Genomic DNA, 26,431 nt, shown 5'->3' on the forward strand with positions numbered 1-26,431 from the left:
GTTTCCTTTGTTCGATGTACTCATTCATGGTTGACTCCAGCAAGTAGGCATATTTTCCTTTGGACTTCCGTACTCGAGCTACCCCTTCTGCTGTAGTCCTCACAAACACAGATGGCTCTGCACTTTTCATATAGGTCCACATTTTATCAAACACTGCAATTTTAGATCTCTGTGGAGACAATATGAAGCCTAATTAACTAATTTTTACGTAGACAGCAAAAGCACACGTGGGAAAATATGATTACACTATTTCAGGCAAGTTTATTAACCAATGCTGAAAGACTACAGCAGCAGCTACGTTATCTTTTTCTATTAATAATATGCTGTCATTGTATACATGCTTCATATTTCTTATATTGAAGTTTTGAAGCAAGCAATGTTACTTCCACTTTATTAGAAGCGTGCCAGATTAAAACATAAGAAATATATTTAAACTTCACTAAAACATTCATCAAGAAGGTTCCACTCAAATAAGATGATCATCTTTTTATGCAGCTCTCCGCAGCTACTTATTACACGACAGGTGAGCTGAAACGTATCAATGGTACCAGAAAGATTCAGATTGCTCCACAGAGGATACTAAAATTGCTATGAAACCTGAAGGGAACATCAGTAGTGAGGCACCTGTTTCAAGGTTGTTCTTACTTGTAGTACTATGCATGACTCACTGATTTAACTTGGCAAAACAGGCATGTTTTTTTTTCCCAGAAAGAGTATGATCTAAAGCACGTTTCCCTGGCTTTAACCAATTGGTAGTTATAACTATAAGTGCAGTTATAACTACCAATTGATAGTTATGCACTAACCTGAAAACAAAACAGAACAAAATTTGCTATCTAGACGTCACCAAAAGGGAAGCTTATCAAAGAAAAAGCAGATGGGGCTGTTTTGTTTTTTTTTGAAGTACACCACAGGTCAGGATCAATAACAATTAACAGTGAGGGAAACAGTATATAGGGCTGGATTCCTCATACTGTCACATGCTGTACAATTCCAACGAAGAAAATGGCAAGCATATGTATATATCATCACTCTTCATGTAAGCTGAGCAGAAAACCTAAGCGTGCAAGCATTTCACATTCCACTTTGTCTGACCAAAATGTCTATGAAGCTAAAATGAGAGTTAACAATGAAACTCAGGTGATTTTCTTAAAGATACAACCTAAATCAGTATACGAAGTAGGCAAGAACAATAAAGGATAAAATACTGCAGAGTGCAATACCATGCTGGATATAACTCAGCTACCATGGCATTTCTACTTCGCTGTAGAAAACTAAGGACCATTTGTTTTGTAGTCACCTTATGCGACTTAACTACTGTATGTGTAAATATACCAAATCTCTGCTGTAATAAAATGTATGAGAAACAACTTCTCCACTGAAGACGTAATGTACCCTTCAGAACAGCACTTAAACTATAAATATATCTTTAATCAAATCATTTTAAAAATAAATGAACCAAGTATAAAAGCATGAGAAATGTCTTCCCTGTCTCCCAAGGCTTCACTGTCCCTGTGTAACAGCATTATCATTTTCCCAGACTTACCCTTTTTTGTCCTGAAATACCGCACAGAAAGATCCCAAGGCTCAGATTTTGCCCTCATCTTAGTACATCTATTAGCATTTAAAGTTCTGGTAGCACTAACCACTGAAGGTTTTCCATCTATTACCAGCATCCACACATGCATTAGCACAGCTAATGTTCACTTGCAGATGTATTCTTGTATATTCTGATCTGTTGTGCTACACATACTCAGTATACCCACTAACATCAAAATGGTTGGATATACTGAGCACGACCAGCATGACTGAGAAACTCTGCTGAAGGCAGAGCGGGTTTCTCAGATTCCTGCAACATCTGCCATACGGAACATGCATTGCTCTTGTTCCATTCAGGAAGATCCTGAAATACAAACATTCTAAAATCAATGGGAAACCTGAAAAATGTTATAAGGCACCATCTTTGAAAAGCCAGATAACAGTGTAAACTGTCACTCTGTACTACAAGCTGTCAGTGACAATCCAGCGTTACACTTTGCCTGTAACTTACCTGATACACAGAAAGGCAGATAAATGCCTCTGAGATGGCGAGTAGTATCACAAGCTGAAAGAGAATTCTACCTGAAGATCCAAGTCAGTTAGGCTATTTAGTATCTGACCAACTCCTCTACCATCATCAGAAAGTATAAAGTGTAAACTCTAACTGCATGTATAGCAAAGTGGATGGCTTCCTATCATCAACTCCCTGTGTTGCTCAATTTCCCAAAAGCAAACCTACCAGAGTTTAGCTCTTCAAGGTGCTCACTCTTCTCCATTCATAGGCCACTCAGGGTTGGACTAAGATGTTTCTAACCTCATATGGAGGAGATCAGTCTTCTCTGAGTTCTCACTCTCTGCATCTACCCTCTTAATTGAACCCAGATGCTCCACCCCATTTGCTTCACAAGTCAACATACATTTGGCAGCAAACATCCAGCTCCCTACATAGGACCCACCACTATGAACCATGCAAGGGACATCTAGCTTCCAGCAGTGATATCAAAATGATTACAGTCATTTCTAATGAATTATCATAGATTCACTCTATAAAATGGAAAACAAATTTGCACTAGCTTAGATCCATCTCAAAGGTTTTAGCTCAACTCAAAAGAGAAAATATCAAAGGCATCCAAGAGCCTGTCATCACAATTTTCATTATAATGCATTCAAATCTTGTGTTGCAGAACAGAAAAGGTTATGCAGGCATTTAAAACATAATTTCCTCACTGAAAAAACACTGAAGTACTAAATAAATACACATTCTTCGTTCAAGTTAGGCTGCTATCAGGACCAGCTTCTAAAACAGACTTAACTGCCTTTGCTTCCTTAACTGCACTGCTTCCAGGTTTATTTCAATGACCTTTTACAGGTTTTATACATGTATATATAAAAGTTACGGACATCCAGCTAAGTCTGTTCTGCTTCCATCATTCTTAGTAAAACACAGCTCCCCATTTCCCACCATCACTTGACAGAGATCTGATCACAGCAGATAAATTGAAGGAAGAAGGCAGTTGCATTACAGACAGAGTGGCGGGTGCTGGATGTCCGAATGGGAAAAGGCCTAAGAAAAAGATTTCTCAAGTGGTCAAGTGTTACAAAGAAACTTCCCACTAGATGGCTCACAGGCTCCTTGCCACATCACTGAAGGTAAAATGACACCTGAGCAACCACAGAAATAAAAACACGTAATGCAGGCATCACCAGAACATAACGCTCAGATTTTTTTCATGACTGTACAGCCTTCTTCAATCACGAACACTGAAAGAAACACCACGCTAGAGTTCATGCTGCTCACAGCCTTGACCCCTACCAAGTCCAGGGATGTGTCATTGTTCTTCCTTCACACTCAGTAGAAACAAAAATCATAAATGTCTCAAATACTCCTTGTTCCTGCTGCAAAGTACTTACTAACAGTAATTTTTGTTTTAGGAATATTATTTCCTTCAACTTTTTCTTTCCATCTAAAATTTGCCTTCTATATGAAAAGCTGTACCTAAAGCATGTAAAAATAAAACCAGCGTCCAAAGAGACCTTTACCTAATACTTCGTACTTACATACAAGTGAATTCAAAAGGCTAGAATTATCTGTTTGATAAATGAGTATGCATGCTTCACCTATTCACCTATCCAAAATCAAAAACACTTTGAGAAAGCAGCAGCAAGAGATTATTTAAACTTGGTCAGTGCTATAGATGCACACATATTATTCCTATAGAAATGATTCTCCTCTCTTTAAACCGCACTTGCAAGAGTACACATTCATTAGCAAGGGTGGATTACAACATGAAGAAACAGAATTCTTGTGAATGCAGGGTGCAAATTGGGCTTTCACGCCTCTTCCTAAAATATGTTTTTATGTGGCATCAGTAAAACAGAAGATCAGCAGTGCTTCATTAAAAAACACACGTGTACCAAGTCAATTATTTCATTATTTGACTACACTAATTGATGTGGTTTACTGCTATTGAAGCATGGCACTCAAGTACATAGATGAAATGTTAAAAGCTGATAGCAGCTTCATTATTACAATCATTAGCAACGTGTAAGCACGAGACACATATTCATAATGCACTTTTTTCTTAACTTACCATTTCTACAAAAATATCAAAGCATCCAAACAGCTACAATTTTTTTTTATTATCGTGTCAGCACTATGCATCATGAATTTCAAAATTATTAGAGTACACATCCCATTTAGATGTAAAGTACTGCCTCCATTAAGAAACTCATTAGGAAATTAAATTACGAAAAGCTTTATCAAATTAATTAACTGTGTATTTTGTAGGTCATCAGATAACTTTTCCATTTTGTCATTCAAAGACCTAATATTCTTAAAATGGGATGCTGTAATTAGCGTGTCACCGATAGAAATAGCTCCCCACACCACAGACATTCTACTACATGATGATCTTTGTACTGCAGGTGCAGAACTTTAATTCTCAATTACGGTTTGTGTTAAGATCTTGTTGACATTCTATACTGAAGGACACAAATCAAAAGGGTCATCAACAGCTAGAAACTTCAGCTAGAAACAAGTCTTGCCAATTTACACACTAAACCACTTGATACATTCCCCTTCCTTCCCTTCCACTTGCTCTCTCCCACCGCACCAAAAAAGGCCAAAACTATTTTTTTCAGGCTTTTTAATTAACTCAAATTAAGTATTTTAGAATACTTAACCTTGTTTATACTGGTATTGAAAGTGAATAAAAATGAAAATACTGATAATTTTACTAATAATGGGTAAAATCAATTGAATGCTTTTAAGATGCAGTTTTACAAGCTTTCCAGTTTCCATAACTTAAGCTGAAATACATAAAGTATTTATACATAAAGTATAAAGTATCTTTAACACATTTTGTCTTAATAAGAAGACAATAAATTCTATCTCGAGAATGTATTCCTCAAAAGCCTACTTAGAACTCTATTTGTACTATGAATCCACATATGAAAAGATAGCATACGAATGTGCAAGACAAAGACCTCATGTCATCGTCATATTCATGTGATTTAGAGAGTTAAATGTTCAAGCAGGCTTTTCTTATGAAGGTATGTTAGCACTGCAGCTTCTAGCACATTTAATCACTGTTGAAACACTTGCCAAAAGGATTTCTCCTCCAAGTCATTTTAGTAGGGTAAATTCAATTTCTAACGAATCTAAATTCACAGGAATCTAAATTCCTCTCCATTCAGCACATTCAAAAAGTCAAGGCAGGCCATTTAAATATCTTTTAATTAAAAGCTCAGATAAATGCTAAACAAATTTCTAGAAAGATGACCCGAAGAAATGTGTTCTTTGAAGCCACAAGAAAAATCTCCTAAGGTTATCTGCCTGCTCCTAAGATTACCTTCATCACAACAAACCTCCTGATGTTGAGGCAGCTGTACTACTGCCATGCTGCAGTATCTACTACTACAGCTTTGTTACACTGTTGTACTACAAATGCAAATTTGTAAGTAGGATCTTGATTTGATTGGAGGAAATCTGATAACATAAAGGAAACAGTATGTAGTACAAACTGCAGAAACAGCAAACAGTAGCAGATTTTCCAGCCTCGTGAGTGAAGAGAATAGGAGAAAGGAAAGAGTATCTGCTGCGTGGTTGGAAGACAGTCAAAGAAAAATCTAGGTATAGAATCATGATCTAAATTCCTACCTTATTATTTTTTACTTTTTCAAATGAGATCGAATTAAAGAAATAATACGTAATATGATGGAGAGTGCAGAAGTGATCAAAATGAGATAGATGCAGAACAAAAAACTTACTGTGCCTCTATATGGGATGGGTCAGGGAAGAAGCAACTACATCATTAAACACAAAACACTATCAGGAAACTGTAGATTCCTTAGTGAACTACAGATGCTATTACTGTAGTCTAGAATCTATCTAACATACTAAAGGTATTTAAGAAGAATGAAGAGTCATTAAAAACAACTGCAGCCCTTTTGGCCTGAAGTACAGCATGGCACACACAGCCTCATCTCATTTCAGAATGAAAACATTTGAAGATAGAAATGAGTTGTATTTGTAAGAAAGGAAATTGGTTGATCAAAACATATCAAGCCAAACAACAGGAATTGTTATATAAGAGAAGTGGAAAATTCTAATCACTAGAATGACGTAAATGAAATGGAACTTTGTAGGTTGGAAGCATTGCTCAGCATCTCAGGACCAGTAAGAAAACGTGCAAGAAAATGGAAGTTGTTCAAATGGAGAAAAACAACAGCAAAGGAAGAGGAATCAATCACTGTGATCAAAATGTACTGTAACAACTAAGGAAGAATTACCCATAAAACACTCAGGTTAGAAAATAAATTTCTAACAATCACGTCATGTTAGACTGTGACATTATGGGATGATCAGTAGATCATCCTAGGGGTAGTGCAACTCCTTTCACACCAGTGGAGAATCTCCAAACAATGGTTCAGGAACTGCACTGCACCCAGCACAGAATTATCTACTTGAAAGCATACCTGGGTTAAAACATCTAAAAAGCACTTGATAAAAAGAGAAGATCAAGGAATAACACATTTCTTTCACCAGACACAATTTGCCCTTACCAATAAGAAATGAAAACTCTGTTAAACATTTTCTTCTCAATACATGTAATGCAAATAGTAATTAAAATTAAAACTAGGTACTATAGAAACAGCTTCTGAAGCACCACAGCATTTTGGTCACTACAGGCTAGCAGAGATGTCTGAAAAAAAAAAAAACAAAATCCATCAGGATTTCAGGTAATGCAGAAATAAATGTTTCCAGAAAATAACAAAGGGAGATGCCTTGAGAAAAAAGAAGAATATTCATTACTGCATTTGTTATTTTAAAGTAAAATTTCAGAATGCCCTAAATCTACTTTTAAGTATTTTGCCCAGATGTAAGAACTTTGAAAATGAATCAGTTGAACTCTCTAGACCAGAAAAAAAAAGTATAACCACGTCTCCACTTGTTTGCTATTGGAAGCGAATGGCAGTCTTTCCATTATCTCAGTATCTCTTCCTTCTTTCAAAACTCCAAAAGTCAAAGCAGTGTTTTCTAACTGCATCTCTTTCAGGGATACACGAAATTCAGTCCTGTGTTCTCTGCTGCTTAAGGTGCAGAGCACAATCCATGATAACAGCCTTTAGTCTCCATCGTCCCTTGAACATCCCTTGAGCTCAACAAGATTTAAATCTGGAACACATGCTCTGTGCATGTGCCTCTCAAACAAACAAAACAAGCTGAAGTATTTCCAGTTAGCAATTTCATTTATTTCTTTCTTTAAATCAGCGTTTCTTCTCCCTGATTTTAGAGATTTCCAAGTACTTTTTAGAAGCTTGAATGACATCTTGAGTGCAAAGACAAACTGAGACTCAAAGATTGCTTGCTGTATGCTTTTTCTCTTTTTGTGCAATGTTTTATAATATAAACATCAATTTAAATACTTTTTAAAGTGAAGAAATATTTCAAAGTATTTATAAATTTAGATGCACCAGGCTGTGTTGAAGATCTTCAGAAAAGATCTTTAGCCAAATTTCCTTTTTCAGGAGAAATGACTCAGGGGATCTGTCAGCTCCTCCAATGTTTGCTGCTGGCTTCTCACTATGAAGAACAAACTATTGTACTTCCAGATTTTCCATGCCCAACTTTTCATTGAGGAACTCTCGACTCCTGCTTGCTCTGTTCAGTGAAAGCTAAAGAATGCTTTCCTTGTGGAGCAACTCTCCTTGCTTCTGCTTTGGCAGAGGATCTACTCTTAAAGGTCATCAATGCATAATGAAACAGATTCACTTGTACATGTCACACATGTATGAAACGTTTCAAAGTAAAAACCACTGCAGACATAGAGAGTATAAAATAGTCTAGTTATTGCTCTGCATGTCACTTTTAATTTCTGAGATGTCTTCTGACCTTACAGAACAAGTTGCTATCCATCTTTTAAAGTGAAAAGAAGGCAGAACAATTGATTTCATTTGTTGACCGCATTTGTACACATTTTTGATGAGCAGTGCTGGGCAAACAGCAAAAACATGACTGAAATTTACAAGGGATTAGACTTGTGTCTGCCTGTATCACTTTCACACCCATTTTCCATAAGTCTCTAAGCAGATGAAAATAATAGAAACGTGCTGCTGAATATTCAGATTGCATACTTACACAGCTGCACTCTGTTTCTTACTTCCATTATTGTAGCTCAGGACATTCAGCACAGCAAACTCAGGAATGTAACACATATACACAGTTCTTTAAAATTAATTTGAGCAGCAATAGGGGAGCAGTAGCCTGCCTTCTTGGGTTATGATGACTTCTACCCCTTAAATCAAATATCTTGGCTAACAGTATTAATATCAAGTATATTTAGAGTGGCTGCAGAGAGATCACTGGCAATAAGAATACCATGTGACTGTAGATAGTGTTGACAGTAAGTACCTACCAGAGCAATGAAATTCTGCTGTCCCACCATTTAGCTCTCCACCAAGCAGCACCTACTGTCTTACAGCTGTAAAGATGATGTGCTTGTACAAAAGAACTGAAATGATCCTTGCATCTTTCAACCTACGCTTGCAGTCATGTTGCCACTGTTACAGTCAACCTTTAATTTGAGAAAAACAGTTCTTTTCTGGAAAAGCACAGCAACACACAATTTCTTCACCCATTACTTCAGGCTGTAAATCCAGAAGAGAAAAATGCAATCATAATGCACTGTATATCTTTATTTAGGCTTTCAGTTGCACTAGAAACTCTAAAAGCAATATCTGTAAGAGAGAGCCACTAGTGAACGACAGAACTGACAAACATCCCAGCTCAGTAAAAGAACTCTGAAAACCTGTACTGTACTTGCAGTCCCATTAGTAGCAACTTTGAGATATCCTGAGCAAAATTATTCCATGTCAAGAGACGTAACTGATCTGCTATTGAAGCAAATTCATATATCATACATTATTATTATGCAATAATATTTTCCTGCAGATTTTTACTGTATTTCTTTTTAACACTGTTAAAATCATCTGCACCTCTGCAGGATGTACCATGTTTCTGCTTACTCTCTTAAAGAAGCAGTGGGAACACTGGACTACAATTCCTGGTTCATCCTCTGTTATGTTTTAGGGCCAGCCAACACTACTCGAGTAGATGACTCAGTGACTGGTATCCTGAAACAAAACAGTTAACAAGCTAATGTGACATTTCCAGCTTGCCCAGGTTAGCACAACTACTAGTTAACCTCTGCTAGTTCATGTTATTTAAGCATTTACAGAAGCTGGACAAAGATTTTGACCCATTTACATATATATTCAGCTATTCAGAATATAATCTTTCATTTAAGTTTAACCATTTAGCTTATTGCTGAGAATTTCTACCTGGAAAATGACAAAAACCAAATATATCCCAATGGTGATTCACCCCATCTTAAAAACACCAGGTAACACAAATTAAGTCTTTTATTCTTTAAACATACTTTCTTCACAGAGAAGAACAGAAAAACAGCATTGTCTAGAAGAATAACTCCCACAAAACTGGAGTCAGATGAGATACGTACTATCCTCTGTAAGTGAAAGTCATGATGGAAGAACGTGGAAGAACAATCACTGAATATACTCAGTGCACTTTAAAGGAGAGTGAATATTGTTTGGATTCATCTAGCGCTGATGATTCATTCAGAAAATAAAAATGCTTGCCAATGAAACTCTGAAAGTTAGAACAACAAATACATTCAGAGGTACTGTAAGCATTCTGTGGATATTCCAGGGTGAAAAAGAAAAACTGAAGAAAGACAATGAATGCCTTGAAGTAAATTGTTGCCTAAATAATTCATTCAGATCTAGCAGTGACACATTCATTTCTTAGTTGTTGCAACACTGTGAAAAAATTTACCTTGACCTGAAGTGCTCCAGGTCTGAAACCATGAACTGATTTATGGTTTATATGATATTTCACTTTTATGATTGGCAGAAAGATACCATTTGACAGAAGGATGCCTGTATTTTAAAAGCAGCTGTGGGAAAATGCATGCAAAGGAATAAGCAAAGGAAGTAAGGCTTTTCAAAAGTGAATCTAGAAGCTAGATTACAAAAGTTACTACCATTTCAATCTCAGTCTATATGGTGTAAGTTCAATCAAATTAGCACTTTTATCATCAGGCAGATCTTGGATTCTCATCATAGATTAAAAAAAAAAATCTCAGATGAAATGTCTGAAGTCAGCAATTATTTCTTCTATAGTTCGAGTGGCTGACGAACTTCACCTCACACACCTCAGCAGGTAGCTGGCTACCGTCATCCAATAACAAATTTTACTCTCTCATTTCTGGCATCCTTCATTACTCATTTATTGAACCCACCTGCTGCTAGGCATATAGCCCGACTGCCTCAGCTTTTTACACAAGTGAAAAAAGATGTGCTGCCCAGCTCTCAGACATATGGTCTGATTTTGGGGTGGTCCTGTTTGAAGCCAGGAGTTGGAGTCTATGATGCTTTTGAGTCCCTTATTCTATTCTATTATTCTATGATTATTACAAAACATGCTTTAGCATTAAGACAAAGTCTGCTTACTATTCTTATCACTGCTATACAGTAACTCCTACTTTTTGTGCTGAGAAACGAGAGCTCTAACTAGTGAATATTTAGGTACAGTGTACACTCCACCATTAGAAAGCATACTGGAAGATAATATCACTTCTTGAAAAGGATGCAGACTAATTGTGGAAAAACAAAGCAATTCATGACAGTAACAAAGACCCTTAATTAGCTTTCTGCTAAATACTTAACTAGTTTCCAGCTGTTCAAAAAGTCTGACTTCTAAAGTCAGGTCATAAGAAAGACACATACCCAATGCAATTCAGTTACAAGATTCCAGGTGAAATTTTAGTCTCCTTAGTGCTAAAGACTGCTTTTCACAGAGTTCCAATCCTAAAACACGAGTTTCAGGTTTCAGAAAGAAATTCTGACAACTATTTATTGAAAAATAACTGGGAAAGCTGATGTGATCTGGAGCATATAGTAGATAGAATCATCGGACTTAGCAGCTGCATCACATGAAGTGCATAAGTTGCTGAAAAGAAATTTCCAGAGACCAAACTAACTTCTTACTGATCCAAAGCTATCTTAACAAAACACAAAGAACACGCCCTCACAAAGCCCACAGCTGTGTAAAAGAGTACTTGGGAAAATGTATGTGGATTCAAACCTTCTAATTCTTATAAGTGACCGCCACAGAGAGTATCTCAACCTACATTAGTGAATCCGACGCTAGGAGCACAAATACCTCATCATGTAAACATACCACACAAGTCTGAGAATCTCTGAGGAGAAACTGTTCAGAAGAATTTGAATAGCCACAATTGTTATAAGCTTTACACTCTCAAACAGAAATATATTTGTATCCTTCTAAACGCTTCTAATGCTTTTAGCATGGAACGATCTTTCTTTTACCTGCTTACAAATCTGATCTTAGTCTTGGTTTAGATCAGCAGGATTGCAATCAGCAGCAGAACTTACTAAATCTTATGTTCTTTAAAAACTGTAATGCAGTGAGGTAGAAGACTGACAGAAAGCATTACTGCAATGCAAATACAAATAACATCTGATTTCAAAGGCAGGCACGCATTTTCAACAGTAGCAAACAGGGCTGTAATCCATTTCCCCTCTGCAAGCTTGAAAAATAGGTAATATTTAATAAATCATGGCTGTGCACCTTCTCACATTCCTATTCACTGCATGACTACCTAAAATATAGCACCACTGTTAGTCTTATTTAAAACTGTTAGCTACTGTCTTAGGGCCTACAGAAACAATATCGACTCCATTTTATGAGCATGTCTTGGTTTTTTTTTCTTTACAGTGGAATATTTTTTGGTAATTCCTTGCAGTCACTTTTACCTTGCATTACTTACACCATGGCCCCTGGGTTAACATACAGATAATAAAGTGTTCTGATAATTAATAAACTAAAACACATATCTTCAAGTTAAATTGCACACATCACATTTTTATAGCAATCTTTTAATAAAGCCTAGGGAGAAAACATTTACACGAGTGAAGACCTAGTTGCAACAAAACAAAAAACTAAAAAGTAGAAATTCTTACCCTAAAAAACTCTTTAGTGGAGCCAGAATCTAATGTCCCATATGCAATTTCTGTTTGCTTGGAAAGATCCTCTGCACTTTCAATGGGAGACACCATCCTCTCAACCGTCAGGAAGGCAGCTAAGTTAGCCGTGTAGGATGAGATTATGATGAGGGTAAAGAACCACCACACACCTCCAACAATGCGCCCAGACAGGGATCTAATAACAAGTATGAAATGGATTTGTAAAGTGAAATGAAAGTCCTAAAAAGGAACGCATGTTATCAGTTTTATGCAAATGATGCATTATGCTACTGGGAGGCATTTCAAGTCATTCTGCAGTGCAGCTGTACATGCTAATAGCACGGGGCGACCATCGCACGCTCCACTACATCGCCTGGACCCTGCTGGAATCAGAACTCCAGAGTCTACTTAAGGAGAATTTAGAGACCCACTTCTTTAGTGTTCTGAGTGCCCTGAAATGAGACTGCTCATCTCAAATTGCTACATTAACACACAAGCTTATCGTTCCCCCCGATGTGACACAAAAAGAATCAAACAAAACCAGTAAAACAGACCTTTCACATAAATCAGTATGCGCTTAAAAATTAAGTCTCTTCAGACTGCTTGTTTCTGTGAGACATTCAAAGACTTATTTTTTACAAAACAACGGCTTATGCTGCTACAGCCTACCTACACTAAGAAACAAATAGCATTATTTGCAATAAAAACTGGCCCAGGGAATATCCATAAACCAAGAAGTGCACACAACTTTTGAAAGATACAAACATTTAACATGCTGAGGACTAGACGTGACACAGGCAAACTGATAATACAGATAAAACAGCAAAGAAAGTGTATTTTTTAAACAATGGTAAACTGATGTTTCTAACTGTAGCAGGCTGGCTCTTATGGATCTTTGTTTTGCATCTCCTGCTCAAGAAGAAAGAAGAAAAGAGAACTCAAGAAAATATACAGAACAGTATAGTGAACACAACTAGAGGAATTCACCAGCTTTCAGTACTAAAACATTGATAGGATTATTGATACTGCCCTCATTGTCAAACTTATTTCTTAACAAGCTTTTAAAGTTCGAAATTACTTACTATTTTGTTTCCAAACAAGACATTAAAGGAAGGAAGTAGTACAGAATCTTTGGAGATGTACTTAGTTATTTGGCAGAAATGTGCATAGAGTTGAAAGCCTAGTGCTAGACACTGCAGTAGGTTAGGTATGTCATGTTGTGTCTCCTCTATCTATTAAGTAAACAAATCACAAATCACTCACCTGGCCTGTAGTACTGTGAATGAGATGTCAAATTAACTCTGACAGAATATATATATATATATATAGGCCTATTTATATTTCTACATATACTTTTTGAAAGCGTTCTTTGATTTTAAACACAACAATCACGTAAAGCTGATTTATTAAACTGGGAAGAAAAATAGATTGAAACAATTCTGGACAAATAATTTAGAAAAGATTTCTGATAACTGAGACATGAAAAATCATAGAATCATTAACGCTGGAAAAAGCCTCAAAAATTATCTTTCCCAATGCTCCACCTACCGCAAACTCACTGATCCACTCCAAAACATGAAAATCAAGTTAGATATGGTCCAGTATACATTATTAAAAAGGACCACAGAAAAGAAGTTATTTCATGCTCCTTCTAAAATGAAATATATTCATTTAGATGTTTTCTGTCACTTCTGACAACATAATGATTCTAGAATTGAAAGATTAAATTCCATGATAAATATCTATTTGCAGGGTAAAAATCTATGACTGTGTACTTACTGTTTATTTTATCCTATCTTATACTGTACTGATAACGTCCACTGTAAAGGATAATTCATCAGATTCAAAAGCCAGGATCTGTCAGCAAAGAACTGTTACTGACCTTGTAAAACAAGGATAAGATCAGTCCAGAAATTATGCTCCCACATTACTTTTTTGTAAGTAAAATTTTTAGGCTGGTCATTTGTATTCAAAATTTTCCCATCTGTCTGTTCCAGTTAAACAAAGCTTTCATTTTTTAACGTGTATTTTTGAAGAATTCTGAATTTGACAATGATGTGGTAGCCTGAACTCACACGTGTGTAAACACCCCATATGTCAGGTCAGTAACATCTAGTCTTAATGTCAGAACTAAAATTATTGAGGTGTATGCAGCCCTTTCATGTTTTTACAATAAACAGATATACAAACTAAACACCTTTCTCAAAACAGTTAGCAATGAAATAAGGTGTTCTTGAACACTTCAGTGGCACTAAATCAGCCATGTCAATCTCCTTATTAACTTCAGATTCATGCATCTTTATGATGGCCACTTACCATATTGTCACATCATCTTTACAACGTTATCAAACTTTGCACAACTGTTAGGCTGTAATAGCCAGGAGCATTGAAAAAAAATGTCATTTTACTATGGTCATGATTCAGTAGCAATAATTATATAGCTAACAACTAAACTTGTGAAGTATATAATCACTATAAAAACCCAAAGAACTGAAATTAAGACAGCTTCTCATGACCCGAAGTTGTTCTCTCTTCATTGTCTCATCTCTTGCACACAATTCTTGCCATGCTGCATGACAAATCCATCACGTCTTTCATCACAAAGGCTGCTATACTTCTCTGAATAAGTTAAATAAAACTGCTAAATATCTCACACAGAAAGTGCTCTGTTATTTCTGCAGAACTTGAAAATCTGCTGTTGTCTTTGGGGATATAAAAAATGCTCCATTTGGGTGATTTTAATTGCAAAACAATCACTGGACTGCCTAAAATTTGACCTATTCCATCTTAATTGAGGACACTCAGAAGAAAGCTAACTTGCTTACTATAGTTAGGAAGATGTGATTTAATTTCCTAAAACCCAGTTGCCCTACTTCACTTCTTACTACAGTTCCTTCAAGCAGCAAGTAGCATTTATCTACCTACTCATCACTGCTGAATCAAGGCTAGAACCACTTAAGCACAAGGGAAACAGAATATTTAATGAGCTGCAAAGGAATTAGCTTAAGTGCTTCACTGTTGTTCCTAATAGGGTAGGTGAAAATCCATGAGGAATAAAGCATTTATAAACTAGACTTTCAAATTCATTTTAGCAATTTCCTTTGTGACTTTCACAGAACTAGGCCACAGAAAAGCAGCAACGTTTTGCAACTGTTCAGAGTAAACTAGAGCAACCACAGGATTTCAATTTCAGTTCAAAGCTCTCCTATGGAAAAACAGTTAATAACTGCTGTGACATGTAGTGAGTTTTAGGGGTAAAGTGCTGGCTGTGCAGTTCATGGCTGACATTCTACCCTTCTTTCCCATTACAGTTGTTGTGAACCAAATGCACTGCCAACTGTAAAATGGGAATATGCAGCAAAAACACGGTACCCCTCCAAGAAGGCATGGAACGATTTGAACCTTATGCATTTTCCAGTCTCTCCATGGTACACATAACTTCACTTGGCAAACGTACGGTTGACATTAAGACAGTTCTGAACACCACCTCGTGTCAGAAAACGGCCTTTATTTCAAGGACTTCTGTGGTTTTTGAGGAAAAAGAAACACAATAATGCATTTCTTTCAAGTGAAAATATATGTACCATGAACCTCCGCTGGCTGAGACCAAAAATGCACAAAGTTGAAAAAGGCGAGTAACCAACCTTGGCGAAATATCGCATCCTTGCTGCATAAAGGCACCCAGGGAAAACCAGAGACTATTAAATATCCCAAACTCATTAGTTGATTCATTAGTCTGTGTCTCTCTTCCATCTTCAAATTCCTCTGTGTGCCACTCGTACGGACTAAATCTGCTGACCAGGAATAAAACTACACTGACCCCAATGTAGGCAAAAACAATGCACATCCAGATTTCATATGCTAATGGATCAAGAAATGAAAACACTCCTGGCTTGGACTTCTGAGGTTTCTTGATCATTATTGATATCCCCAGGCTCATAAAGGGCTTTGAGAAGTCAATCACCTCTTCTCTCACCAATGTTATAGTTAATGGAGCAATTGCAATATCAGCTTTCTGTAAAGGAAAAAAAAAAAAAAAAAAAGAAAGAAAATAATAGCTAATATAATGATCATAGTTTAGTTTCCATTGATTGCATAAATGAAAACAGGACAGCAGACATGGCTAACAATCTTTTCCCTGAAAATGTCATACTGAAAATTTCAGAAACACATGCAACCAACCATATGGTTGACATATTCTAAGCTTCCCAATTTATGAGAATATGGCCTTTTAAAAGTATATGACATTTAAAAGTGTTAGGAAGGCCTTTTGCCTCGTAAGGAGGGTGAAATACGTACTCATTTCCCTCCCAACTTCATTTACATTTAAAATCCAATTCTGTGCCTTACTTTTTTTTAATTATTATTTTTTTATTCTAAGACAAGTTACTAATTCTTTATCAGAGGAACCAAATAATTTTCCTCTACTTCATGAAAAAAACTAAGCCAAATCCCACAAATCCCAGCATTTTTAAATTGTTTTATTATAATAGATATTCTTACCCCATAAACAAGCTCTCCAACCATCCCATTCCATATTTTCGTGTCTGCATCCCTGGCCCCATACTTGCCATCCCCAACAATTGTGAGCTTATATTTGAATCCACAGTGCTTAGCAATTTCTGTAGCTAGGTCCACGCAATAGCCCTCGTATCGATCATTTCCTTCAAGCATTTCATGATTTTTCTTCATCATAACATATGGGGACTCCTGCACAGAAAGAACTTGCTTTAGCTACAATGTAAAGGTTGTGCATTTCCTAGATTAGCAGATTTCCCTTTTACAAGCCAAAAAAAAGACAGTAATAGCATGTATGATTCAGGTGCCATTATGTCAGCCATACATGATTAATGTGATGCATTCTGTAAAAGGTTTAAATGCTACATTCTTCACAGTCATATACAAATAACAATACTTACAGGCATAGAGATCCCAGCAGTATGTTAATAATGACCATGAACGTTAACAGGAGTTACGCTTTCAGAGAAGAGAGAATCTAAGTTCCAAAATCTGTTTCTTTCTCTCTTACAGTTTGGATAGAAGAAGGCAAAGGCATTTAGTTGCTTTTGTTGTTGTCTTAATAAAATGAAATTATTTCCTATTTCACGGCTATGTTCCTTCCTTGAAACACACTTCTGGCTCTTCAGGCTAGAATTAATATTGAGTTTTTACACAGAAAAAATATATATCTACAGATGTGCAGTAGTTCTATCATCAGCAAAACTACGGGTGGTTTATACGTTACATTAAAAGCAATGCACCTCCTCTCTGCTCAACTGTTATCCAAATATTCTTGCATCCACTGGCATTACATTAGCCTGTGACTTAACCAAATTGATAAAGAAACTTTGCAATACACAAATGTTGCTGTGTAACAACATATAACATTACTTTCCAAACAATTACAATATAACTTTTTTATCTCATACTTTACCAGTCCATACTAGCTAAGATTCTGAAGTGCAAAAATGAGTCTCCTTCCTGTCTGGTAACATTCATTTCCTAATAAGCAATCGATTAATAATTACTATTGTGGCTACATCATTTAAAGCTCTCTTTTTCAGAAGCAGGTATTTCATTCCTGATTTCTGGACTAGAAGAAATAACTTTCTAGGATTTTCTCTTCCCAGTCAATGACAATCTGTCTTCTACAGAAGAAAACAGCATACCAAATTGCATTTCCTTTGTTTCTGGATTTTATTAATGTATCATAATGAGTGACATACCACAACCTCAAAAAATAAACAGGAAATGAACTAATATTAACAGGAGAAACAAATCACTGTAGAATACACTATCTTCTGACAAAATATGAGGTTCATTACCAAAATAGTGGTGACAATAATAGTCTTATTCTCTAGTCCCGAAGATTCATTTCCGAGAGGGCCATCAAGGGGATTCACAACCATTTTGTCCACTTCACTCCAATATCCAATCTAAAGAGAGTTTTTAGGATGCACAGACACTAGTGAATACGAACTTCCACAGAAAAATTTATTATTACCATGCCCAAGATTTATGCTCACAGAGAACTATTTCAGTTACGGATTTATCAGCATAAATATTTCTATTTACAGTTACTATAGCAAATATTAACAAGAATGAGCTAATGATATTAGCTCACATTATTCTGGTTGAAGTATATCATTTTCATTCGCATATCAAGAACCTTTAGAAGCAATGTCATCTGCTGTGAGATTGATTTGTTATCAAATACTCCAGATTAGGAAGACATGATAAAATGGCTTCTCCCAAAGGATTTCGAATTACAACAGAAAGATAATCACATTTAAGCAAACATTACTGAAAAGCAGTATTCTGTATTTGTCATTCAGATGTGTATCTCCCCAATTACTGGCTCACATTCAGTATTTTAGATCAGAAAGTAAGAAGTTTAACCCACAAAGCCGAAAGGAAAATACTGTCATATAGTACTTACCAGAAATAAAAACTCTATTTGTTAGAAAGAAGTAATAGGTGCTTTTACTCTGCTCTGCAAGACCAACATAGAATATATCTCTGAATACACATTATCACAGGTCATGCTTTAACTCATTTGCAGTGTTTCATTACCTACCTTAACCCTCTCTTTAGTGTGATAAAACCTTTAAAGACACTGTAAGACAACTCAAATTACCTTCCGAGGGCCAGTACTTTTGAGTTCCATGACGTTTATCGTAAAATTGATTCTCTTTCCGTTCTGATCAAACTTTATATTCCCTGTTAGACCTTCCACCTGAACCTATACAGACGAAGACGAAAGTGAATTCAATTATGTTCCTTTTAAGAAAAATGAATTTTGTTTCCACAAATAATTATTGATTTATCACAAACATTCAGTTTAGACACTTTCTGTACCCAATGTAACTTAGCAAAGGAACAAATTCCTGATGCGGAGTTAATTTCCTCATTATTCTCAGCAAGATCCAGGCAGGTTAGAAGACTAGAAAGCTCTTTTCAAGCATTTATAGAAGACTTCACACATGCACTCATCTCAGCATTCATTCTAGGGAAGCTACCTGTTTCAATGCCCTTTCTATTTCTACACCATGACCCCAGGGTACAGCTGGATTTGCAAGACAATCTCCAGCATTTCCTCTTCTGGAGATCTCAATCCTCTGTTTACGCAAATTACGGAAAGCTTCTGTCATCACTTGCACAGCATCATAGGTCAGAGCAGATGTATACTGAAAAGGAGTGAAAACATTTCATTAAAAAACAGCTTCAACCTCAGTATAACTTCTAGCATTCTCCATCCATTTGACACGGGAATACATTAAAAATAAAGATGACAGTACGCCGTCCTTTTGTTTTGAGGTCACTGCCATCTGAGGGGCACCTGCACTGATTCACGTACAGTGCTCTCCATAAGAGTGTTGGAAAGATAATGCTGATAAGCCTGAACTGAAAATTTACAGCTGTTTTCATGGCGTGAATTCCATTCATTTCTCATCACAAATGTGTAACACTTCGGTGTCCAGATATGGCTGAAGTTCACAGAGATGAAAAGGGGAAAAAATAACATCCACTATTTAACCTGAGTATGCCTTTAGAAATAAGAATTTTTTTTTTACTCTTGTTACACTCTTCATTGGAGGTGCATTTATATACAGAACTCAAGATACATGTCATCCTACATATAGGCTCACAAAACCAAAGTATATTGGTATATACATGTGTTTAAATTATTGTTACAAAGGATCAGGAGAGAAGTTGTTTGCTGGTAGGCAATATCTAGGCAACCCTTTGAAAAAAATACATTATGGACTGTGGTGTCTGGAGGAAGACATGGCAATTCTCAAAGAATGATAGGCAAGGAAGAGTCCCACGCTCCTAATCTGACAGATATAAGGAGCTTTATACCTTACAACTTTTGAGGTATCACAGAAGAATCTCACCATCATACGTATCAGCAGCTGGGGCTAAATAGTCAAAGGTAGTTATCTGCAGGTACTGGAAAACTCTGCATTGTAACTAACTGAACAAAAATCACATGTGCATACACATAGAGGACTTAGGTAGACGGATTTTATGAGTCCAGAACATTACAGAACATTACAGCTATTCCAAATTTAACACCCATTTTTGGAAATACAGGACAGAATATAAGAACTTACAGCCTTATGAATGAATGCAATGATCCCTATGAAGGCTATTAGATGCTGAAAATACATAAACTCTAAAGCAGTGAGAAATGATGTATTGCCTCTTTGCTTCAATGGCTCAGACTTTAATGAGAATTTTAATTAGCTAGCTCAAGCCATGCAGAAGGCTGTTGTAATTCTAACCAAAGCAGTGCTCTGAATTGAGGTCATTTTTGTATGCAACCACCAGACCTTGGAGAGGAAGAAAAGAAAGGTGGAACTCTTTTTCGGATGCATAAACTTACTGGATGATTAATGTGAATATTCTCAAGAAGGTTCTCACAGCGGTTGGTATGAAAATATTTAAAAGGATCAGAACAACAGGAAAATAAAGTAAAAGACCGGCTGGAATTGACATTATTTTCCACCACTGGAGTTGCAGTGATGAAATGAGAACACGCATTTATAGATGAGAAGGTAACAGAGAGAAGAAAAGATACTGAAACATTTTCATGGGGACTGGATAGCAAGGCTGTTTCAAAAGTAGCTTTTTCATTATAGAAATAGAAATACATACAGAAATACACTGTTGCAGTCTGAGAAAAGCTTAGCATACAGCACTGTCACAAACCACGGATACATTGAGTGGCAGAGGAAATACAGCCTTGAAATTGAGAAGCTGCAATGGCATCTCAGTTATGTTTCTTTCGATAACTGGGATTTTTTAATCCTTTACCTCAGCAATATAATCCTAGTGTTACATAATTAGAGGCCTGAACATCCACAACTCAGTCACATATTCACTTTGTGCAGGGCTTTGCCTATTGATTCACATCTATTCCTGTGTACAACCACATATGAAATTCACATGTGCTTTAGGTTAAATCACGTTTAATCTAGGAATCTCAATATATTTTCCAAACGCTTCACACCCTCACGCTGTAGGGGATGTCACAAAAGCAAACATCCCATTCATAGTTTCTTGCACCAGCTCCTAATAACCTTCATGGAGATTATTACATTCATTCATTAAGGTGTAGATAGTTTTTAACACTGCCAAACTGAAACCTCATGACCAAATAAGAGACCTCGTGACCATAAGCGGGAGGTAACGTACAGATAACATTTGCTCAAGCAAATAGATGAGTGTGCTCGTGTGTCTGTAAGTGTAAAGACAATCGTCATGAGTCAACAGATGCATTAGCACTGTCTTGATTCACTTGGTTATATAAGAGATTCATTCAGGTTCAAATCTGCATCATTAAAATCAAAGGGAGCAAGACCTGGAATATTATTCTCTAGAAGTGGAACGGGCTCTTACAGACTACTACTTTCACAGTGCTCTAAAACTAACTTCATTTCAGTTACTTCCAATTTTAGATGATAAACTGGGTAAAATTTAATAGAAAATGCTATTGATACTATAACACAGTTCCTGCAGAAGTGCCTGTAATTATTACAGCCTTGCAAAGAATAAGCAAGAAGGTGCCCTACATTATCATAATTCTGGAGCTACGATATTAAGGTGAAAATATAAACTTGAATGCTCTGAAGTGCTCAAGGATTTGCTGTCACTTTCTATGAAACATGGACTGCATCGTGACTCTTGCCTACGGATTCCATTAACTCCTTTTGCAGTGACTTCTGCAACTATTAGAGGAGCCCAGGGTAAACAGCTCAGATACAGATGTCTATGCTGTAGACACAGTAAAACAGATGAAAACCTCCCATGGGGACTACAAACTAGCAGTTCAGTCCAAAAGTAACAGAACAGTGATAAAGAAACAAGTAGAGACTGAGCCAGAGACCACTGCACAACACACCAGGGAGACCTCAGCTAGAATGGCTCATACAGCTGAAACAGCATTCAGGAAGGCTGAATTCAGATTAAACAGGTATAGAAGAGGGCTCTTCACCCTACGTCACCAGTAGAGCTAAAGAAAAATACGATCAGAAAGCAGATGTGAGTATTTTCCTCAGCTGGAGGTAAGATTCAAAGAGGTAATAAAGGAAGCACTCCTTGTTGCAAGTGTAAGTGGAGAAAAGCAGATGATCAGTATTTTTTTTTATATTTAAACAATTTTAGCATACTCAAATATAAGCATAATATAAATCAAAGCAACACATACAATAAAGACTCAAAAGTGTGCCTCTGTATTTTGTGGGTATACAAAAGGCTGCCTTACTGCTCTGCACCAGCCTTTTTTTTCCAATGATTCGCTAAACAATTTATCACCTTGTTTGCAATATTTCAGTAAAGTACAGAGGCTAATTTGAACACATTAAGTTGTCACAGACGTTTTCTTCCTTTAATAAGCACATGGATCTTGCAGGAAAAAAAAAAAAACAAAAAAAACAAAAAACAAATTAACACCAATTACTTGCTTATGAGTCCATGGTGCTTGGCAGAAATAATAAAAACAATTATTTGAATTTGAACCTGCAGAATTTATTTATGAAAAACATTACTTCTAATTCATCCCACTGTTTGTGGAAACTAACCACCCTGACGAAGTAATTGTAAAATCTCATCTGTTCATGTAATTTTACCTCCAACCTTAAGACGAAAGTGGCTGCAAAAGACCAATGCAACTGCTATTGATAATTACCTTTAAACAACAAAGAACGCAGTCTTTTTACTCATAGATGTATGATTCCATAAAACTCTTATTTTTCCTTCAAATATAACCACAGAATCACAGACTGGTTTTGGTAGGAAAAGACCTTAAAGGCCACTCAGTCCCACCCCCCTGCCATGGGCAAGCATCCAGCCTTGCCTTGAACATCTCCAGGGATGGGATGTCCACAGCTTCTCTGGGCAAACTACTTTGGTGCCTCACCACCCCCTGAGAAAAAGTTTAATATCTAATCTGAATCCCCTTCTCTTTTAGCTCAAAACCATTCCAGTGTCCTATTTACTATCTGCCCGCGTGAAAAATCAGATTTGAAATGGCTTGAAAGACCTATTATGAATGCTGAAGTGCAAGTACAATAAATTGGAAAATTCAAACTGGCTGCTGCAAACTAAACTAATATGCATATGTAAGAGGCTTCAAATAAGATCAAGAATGAAGCTACGTTGTGTCTTCCTAAAAATGAATCTGAGTGTTCAGAAGCATCTTTAACTAAAGTGCTATTTAGGTCTGTGGGTATTTAAAGGCATTTTGTAAGAGGAAGTCTGGATGCAACAGAACACAATCACCTTCTTAGTCTACAGAAGAATCCTTTTAAAAGCTAAGAACAAATACTAGTGTATTACCTTTTTGTCCACTTTCCATTTACAGCAATGACCTTTTTTTGCCACTCTCAACATAAGAGCAGCTAACCAACCCATGCTGTCCTTTTTCTTCACTGCTTTGCCCTAGAAACACCCTGGAACCTCTTTCAGTTCATATGTTCCGGCACAAGGCACTTCCACTTCAAAAATTAATAATTAAGGTAGTGATAAATCATTAAGTATGTGACTAAAAGAAGATAGACATTTTTAAATGTAAACTGCTACTTATTAAAATATTTACTGAAATATAGTTTTCAACCATTGTTCTTTTATTGATTAAAACAGCCATTCAAGCATTATCATCTACGACAAATACCCCTGGTGAACTGAGCTTTCATCCAAGAAAGTTCCTGAGATGATTATAAAAATGTATCCCACATTACTTTCCAGAAGAAGAAACTCACGGTTGGTGTAATTAATTAAAATTATTTTAATAATTATCATTAGAGATTAGATATTTGGTATCAGCCACTTTATAATACCATGTGAATAGTAAGAATCCAACACTTCCAGCAGGCTCTTCAGCTATGCTATTTTTACTCATAGCCAGTCAAAAGTCCTACACAGATCCAAGGGAATACATGCTAGTAATTATCTCAGAAATTTAACAACACTGCTGTAGCAATGAGCCTAAATTGAAATTTCAAATTCCTTGGATTAATTGGATTTAAATTTTAGACTACTACATAAAGTACATAAGTACATGTAGTACTACTACTACATACTACATTCTAGCCTACTACATAAAGCCACACTAAATCTTTGAGCTTGGTTTTAATGCACTTTGAATCATCATAAATGGAGGGCTATACAAGGCATGGGGACACGGTGCTACGATTTACCCTGCACAAGTTCACTTACCATAAATAAATAAATCAACACACTGCACTGTTCTAAAACTTCCCAGAACATCTAATTTGAATACTAATAAGTCTTTACCAAAAAAAAGTGCAAAACCTGCCTACCTACGTGATCAAGTCTCACCTACCCCAGCCAGCAAATACCACAAGTATTTGCCTACTTTCTCTAGGGAAAAGACTGTCTCTTGTAAGCCTTTTCCTTTGAATTACTTTGAAGCAAATTAAATATGCCGATCTTACCTTACTTAGGTCATTGATTTAACCAAGAAGTAGCAACTTCCACTGAATAATAAACAGTTCATGTTTGCTACTCTGCCACCCTAGATTCTAGCTGATAATACACACAGCTGCCCAAGTATGTAACTGAGATGCTGGCTGAAAAAAGTGAGCTACAATCCTCAGAAGACTTGCAAGCACTTTTCCTTTGGCACAGTTCAGCCACTCATGCCTGTAGGACTGAAGGATCTGTGTCAGAAGTTCTTTCTCAGGGTCTGAGACAAACTTGGTGATACCTTAGACAACCCACAGCTTTCATCCCTTGAGTTCTCTTCAAAAAATAGAATGAGCAGTTACTTATACAAAGGAGTCTTAAGTTATTAAAAAGAAGCATATCATTTCACAATGAAACTTCCTGCACCCTTGTTCTTCACATATATTTTTATAAGTAGACAAGACTGGATATCGGTATTCAGAACTGCAGTAAAATCAGGTAGGTAGAGCTGCTAGATGCGTATTTTTATCTCCAGCAATCATGAAACCAGAACACAAAGACATAAAAATACAGGCAGAAAAGCCCCACGAATGCAAGACTAGTTTTACAGAGCCAAAAAACAAGCAGTTCAGCTCCTGGTTAAGTTACGCAACATTATTGAAATGGATTCATTATAATCATTATAAATTTTTAAAATCCACATTGAATTGCTTGAATTTTGGCATTGTCAATCACATTTCTCTATTAAAAATGTATGTGATGCAACAGAAGACCTTACAACTTTTACTGAGTGCCAGGTGTTATAAAATCATTCAACATGCCGCAATCATAATGAGCATTCTCTAAACGAAGGCACTGTTTAATTCACAAACTGTACACTTGTGCTGAGTAGTATCTAGATTGCTTCCTGAGTTTGCAGCCTGAAAAAGCTTTTGCTGTCCTCTAAATGCTACTTATTTCTGCAAGCTTTCATATTTGTCTGCATGTCCTGTGCATTCCTTTCTTGAGCTATACCAGCACCTGAGGAGTTGAACCAAAAGCTATGCATTACTCCCTGCTCATTCTTCCTGACTTATCAGTTTCAGATCAGCAGTTTCCTACTTCTGCAATTTTGCCATGAACAGCACACTGTTCTGTACCATAAACAGGCATTTTAGATTCTATAATCACATTAGCTCTGATAAAAAATAGATCTCATAATAGTTCTAGAATACTAGATTGCTGTTTAAAGAAAAGAAATTGAAAATGTGGAACTACTAAAGTCAAAAAATCAGAAGAAAGAATAACTTATGATTTTGCTCTTAGCTACACATTGATTGTACGTGGGAAAGGGATTACACACCTTAAAAAGCAATCTAACACATTCTGAACATCTGAAACATAGTGTACCAGCATGATGCAGTTTAAGGCAGTGAAAATAACTTCAGCGGCCATTGGATTGTTGCCATCTTCCAATACAGTGGTGTTCTCTATAAGCCTGAGCTACTTTAGTTTTTCAACTGGGCAGCCACAAATTCTTTTCTGTGTGCAGGCTCCATTGTGTTTATGCCAGTAGAGAATAAATACTTCTTGCATTTACCAAGCTTTCAGCTGTCTTATGAAAGCTCACGACCAGGTAGAATGACTTTGTACTCTGCATGTCTCACTAATGTTCAGAAGATATGAACTCCACCTGAAATTATACCAAAGGCTGCCCCCACTGTAAGCGTTAATAGGAAGTTGAGGCATTTGGATGTGTATGGATACATCATCTTAGGCATACCCTGACATTAAAGCTCTGAAAATCCTGTATGTGTTTAAACTCACACACAAAAAGAAAAAAGCAGCAAAACAGGACTTCAATTTCTGTCTTGTTGCTCTGTGGACTGTTTCAAAATTTGCACATTACTGG

General features: G+C 36.5%; 1 protein-coding gene across 8 annotated transcripts in view; it reads right to left on the reverse strand.

Moving 5' to 3' along the window:
• Positions 1-26,431, reverse strand: part of GRIA2 (glutamate ionotropic receptor AMPA type subunit 2) — an 81,203-nt gene that overhangs the window by 4,186 nt on the left and 50,586 nt on the right. For 7 of the 8 annotated variants that reach the window (XR_008208497.1, XM_052690338.1, XM_052690336.1 and 4 more), the window contains exons 7-13: positions 19,128-19,295; positions 18,746-18,850; positions 17,934-18,044; positions 16,612-16,818; positions 15,753-16,123; positions 12,106-12,304; positions 1-169 (exon numbers count right to left, since the gene is read on the reverse strand). The exon at positions 1-169 is cut by the window's left edge and continues 79 nt beyond it. Coding sequence is in view for 7 of the 8 variants with exons in the window: in XM_052690338.1 (XP_052546298.1) it covers positions 1-169; positions 12,106-12,304; positions 15,753-16,123; positions 16,612-16,818; positions 17,934-18,044; positions 18,746-18,850; positions 19,128-19,295 (1,330 nt within the window). In the remaining variant the exon portion in view is untranslated. The remainder of the gene's footprint in view (positions 170-12,105; positions 12,305-15,752; positions 16,124-16,611; positions 16,819-17,933; positions 18,045-18,745; positions 18,851-19,127; positions 19,296-26,431) is intronic. The other variant, XM_052690341.1, reaches the window with a different exon arrangement.

This window comes from Tympanuchus pallidicinctus, unplaced genomic scaffold, assembly GCF_026119805.1.
Source record: "Tympanuchus pallidicinctus isolate F22 unplaced genomic scaffold, pur_lepc_1.0 scaffold26, whole genome shotgun sequence".
NCBI lineage: Eukaryota > Metazoa > Chordata > Aves > Galliformes > Phasianidae > Tympanuchus > Tympanuchus pallidicinctus.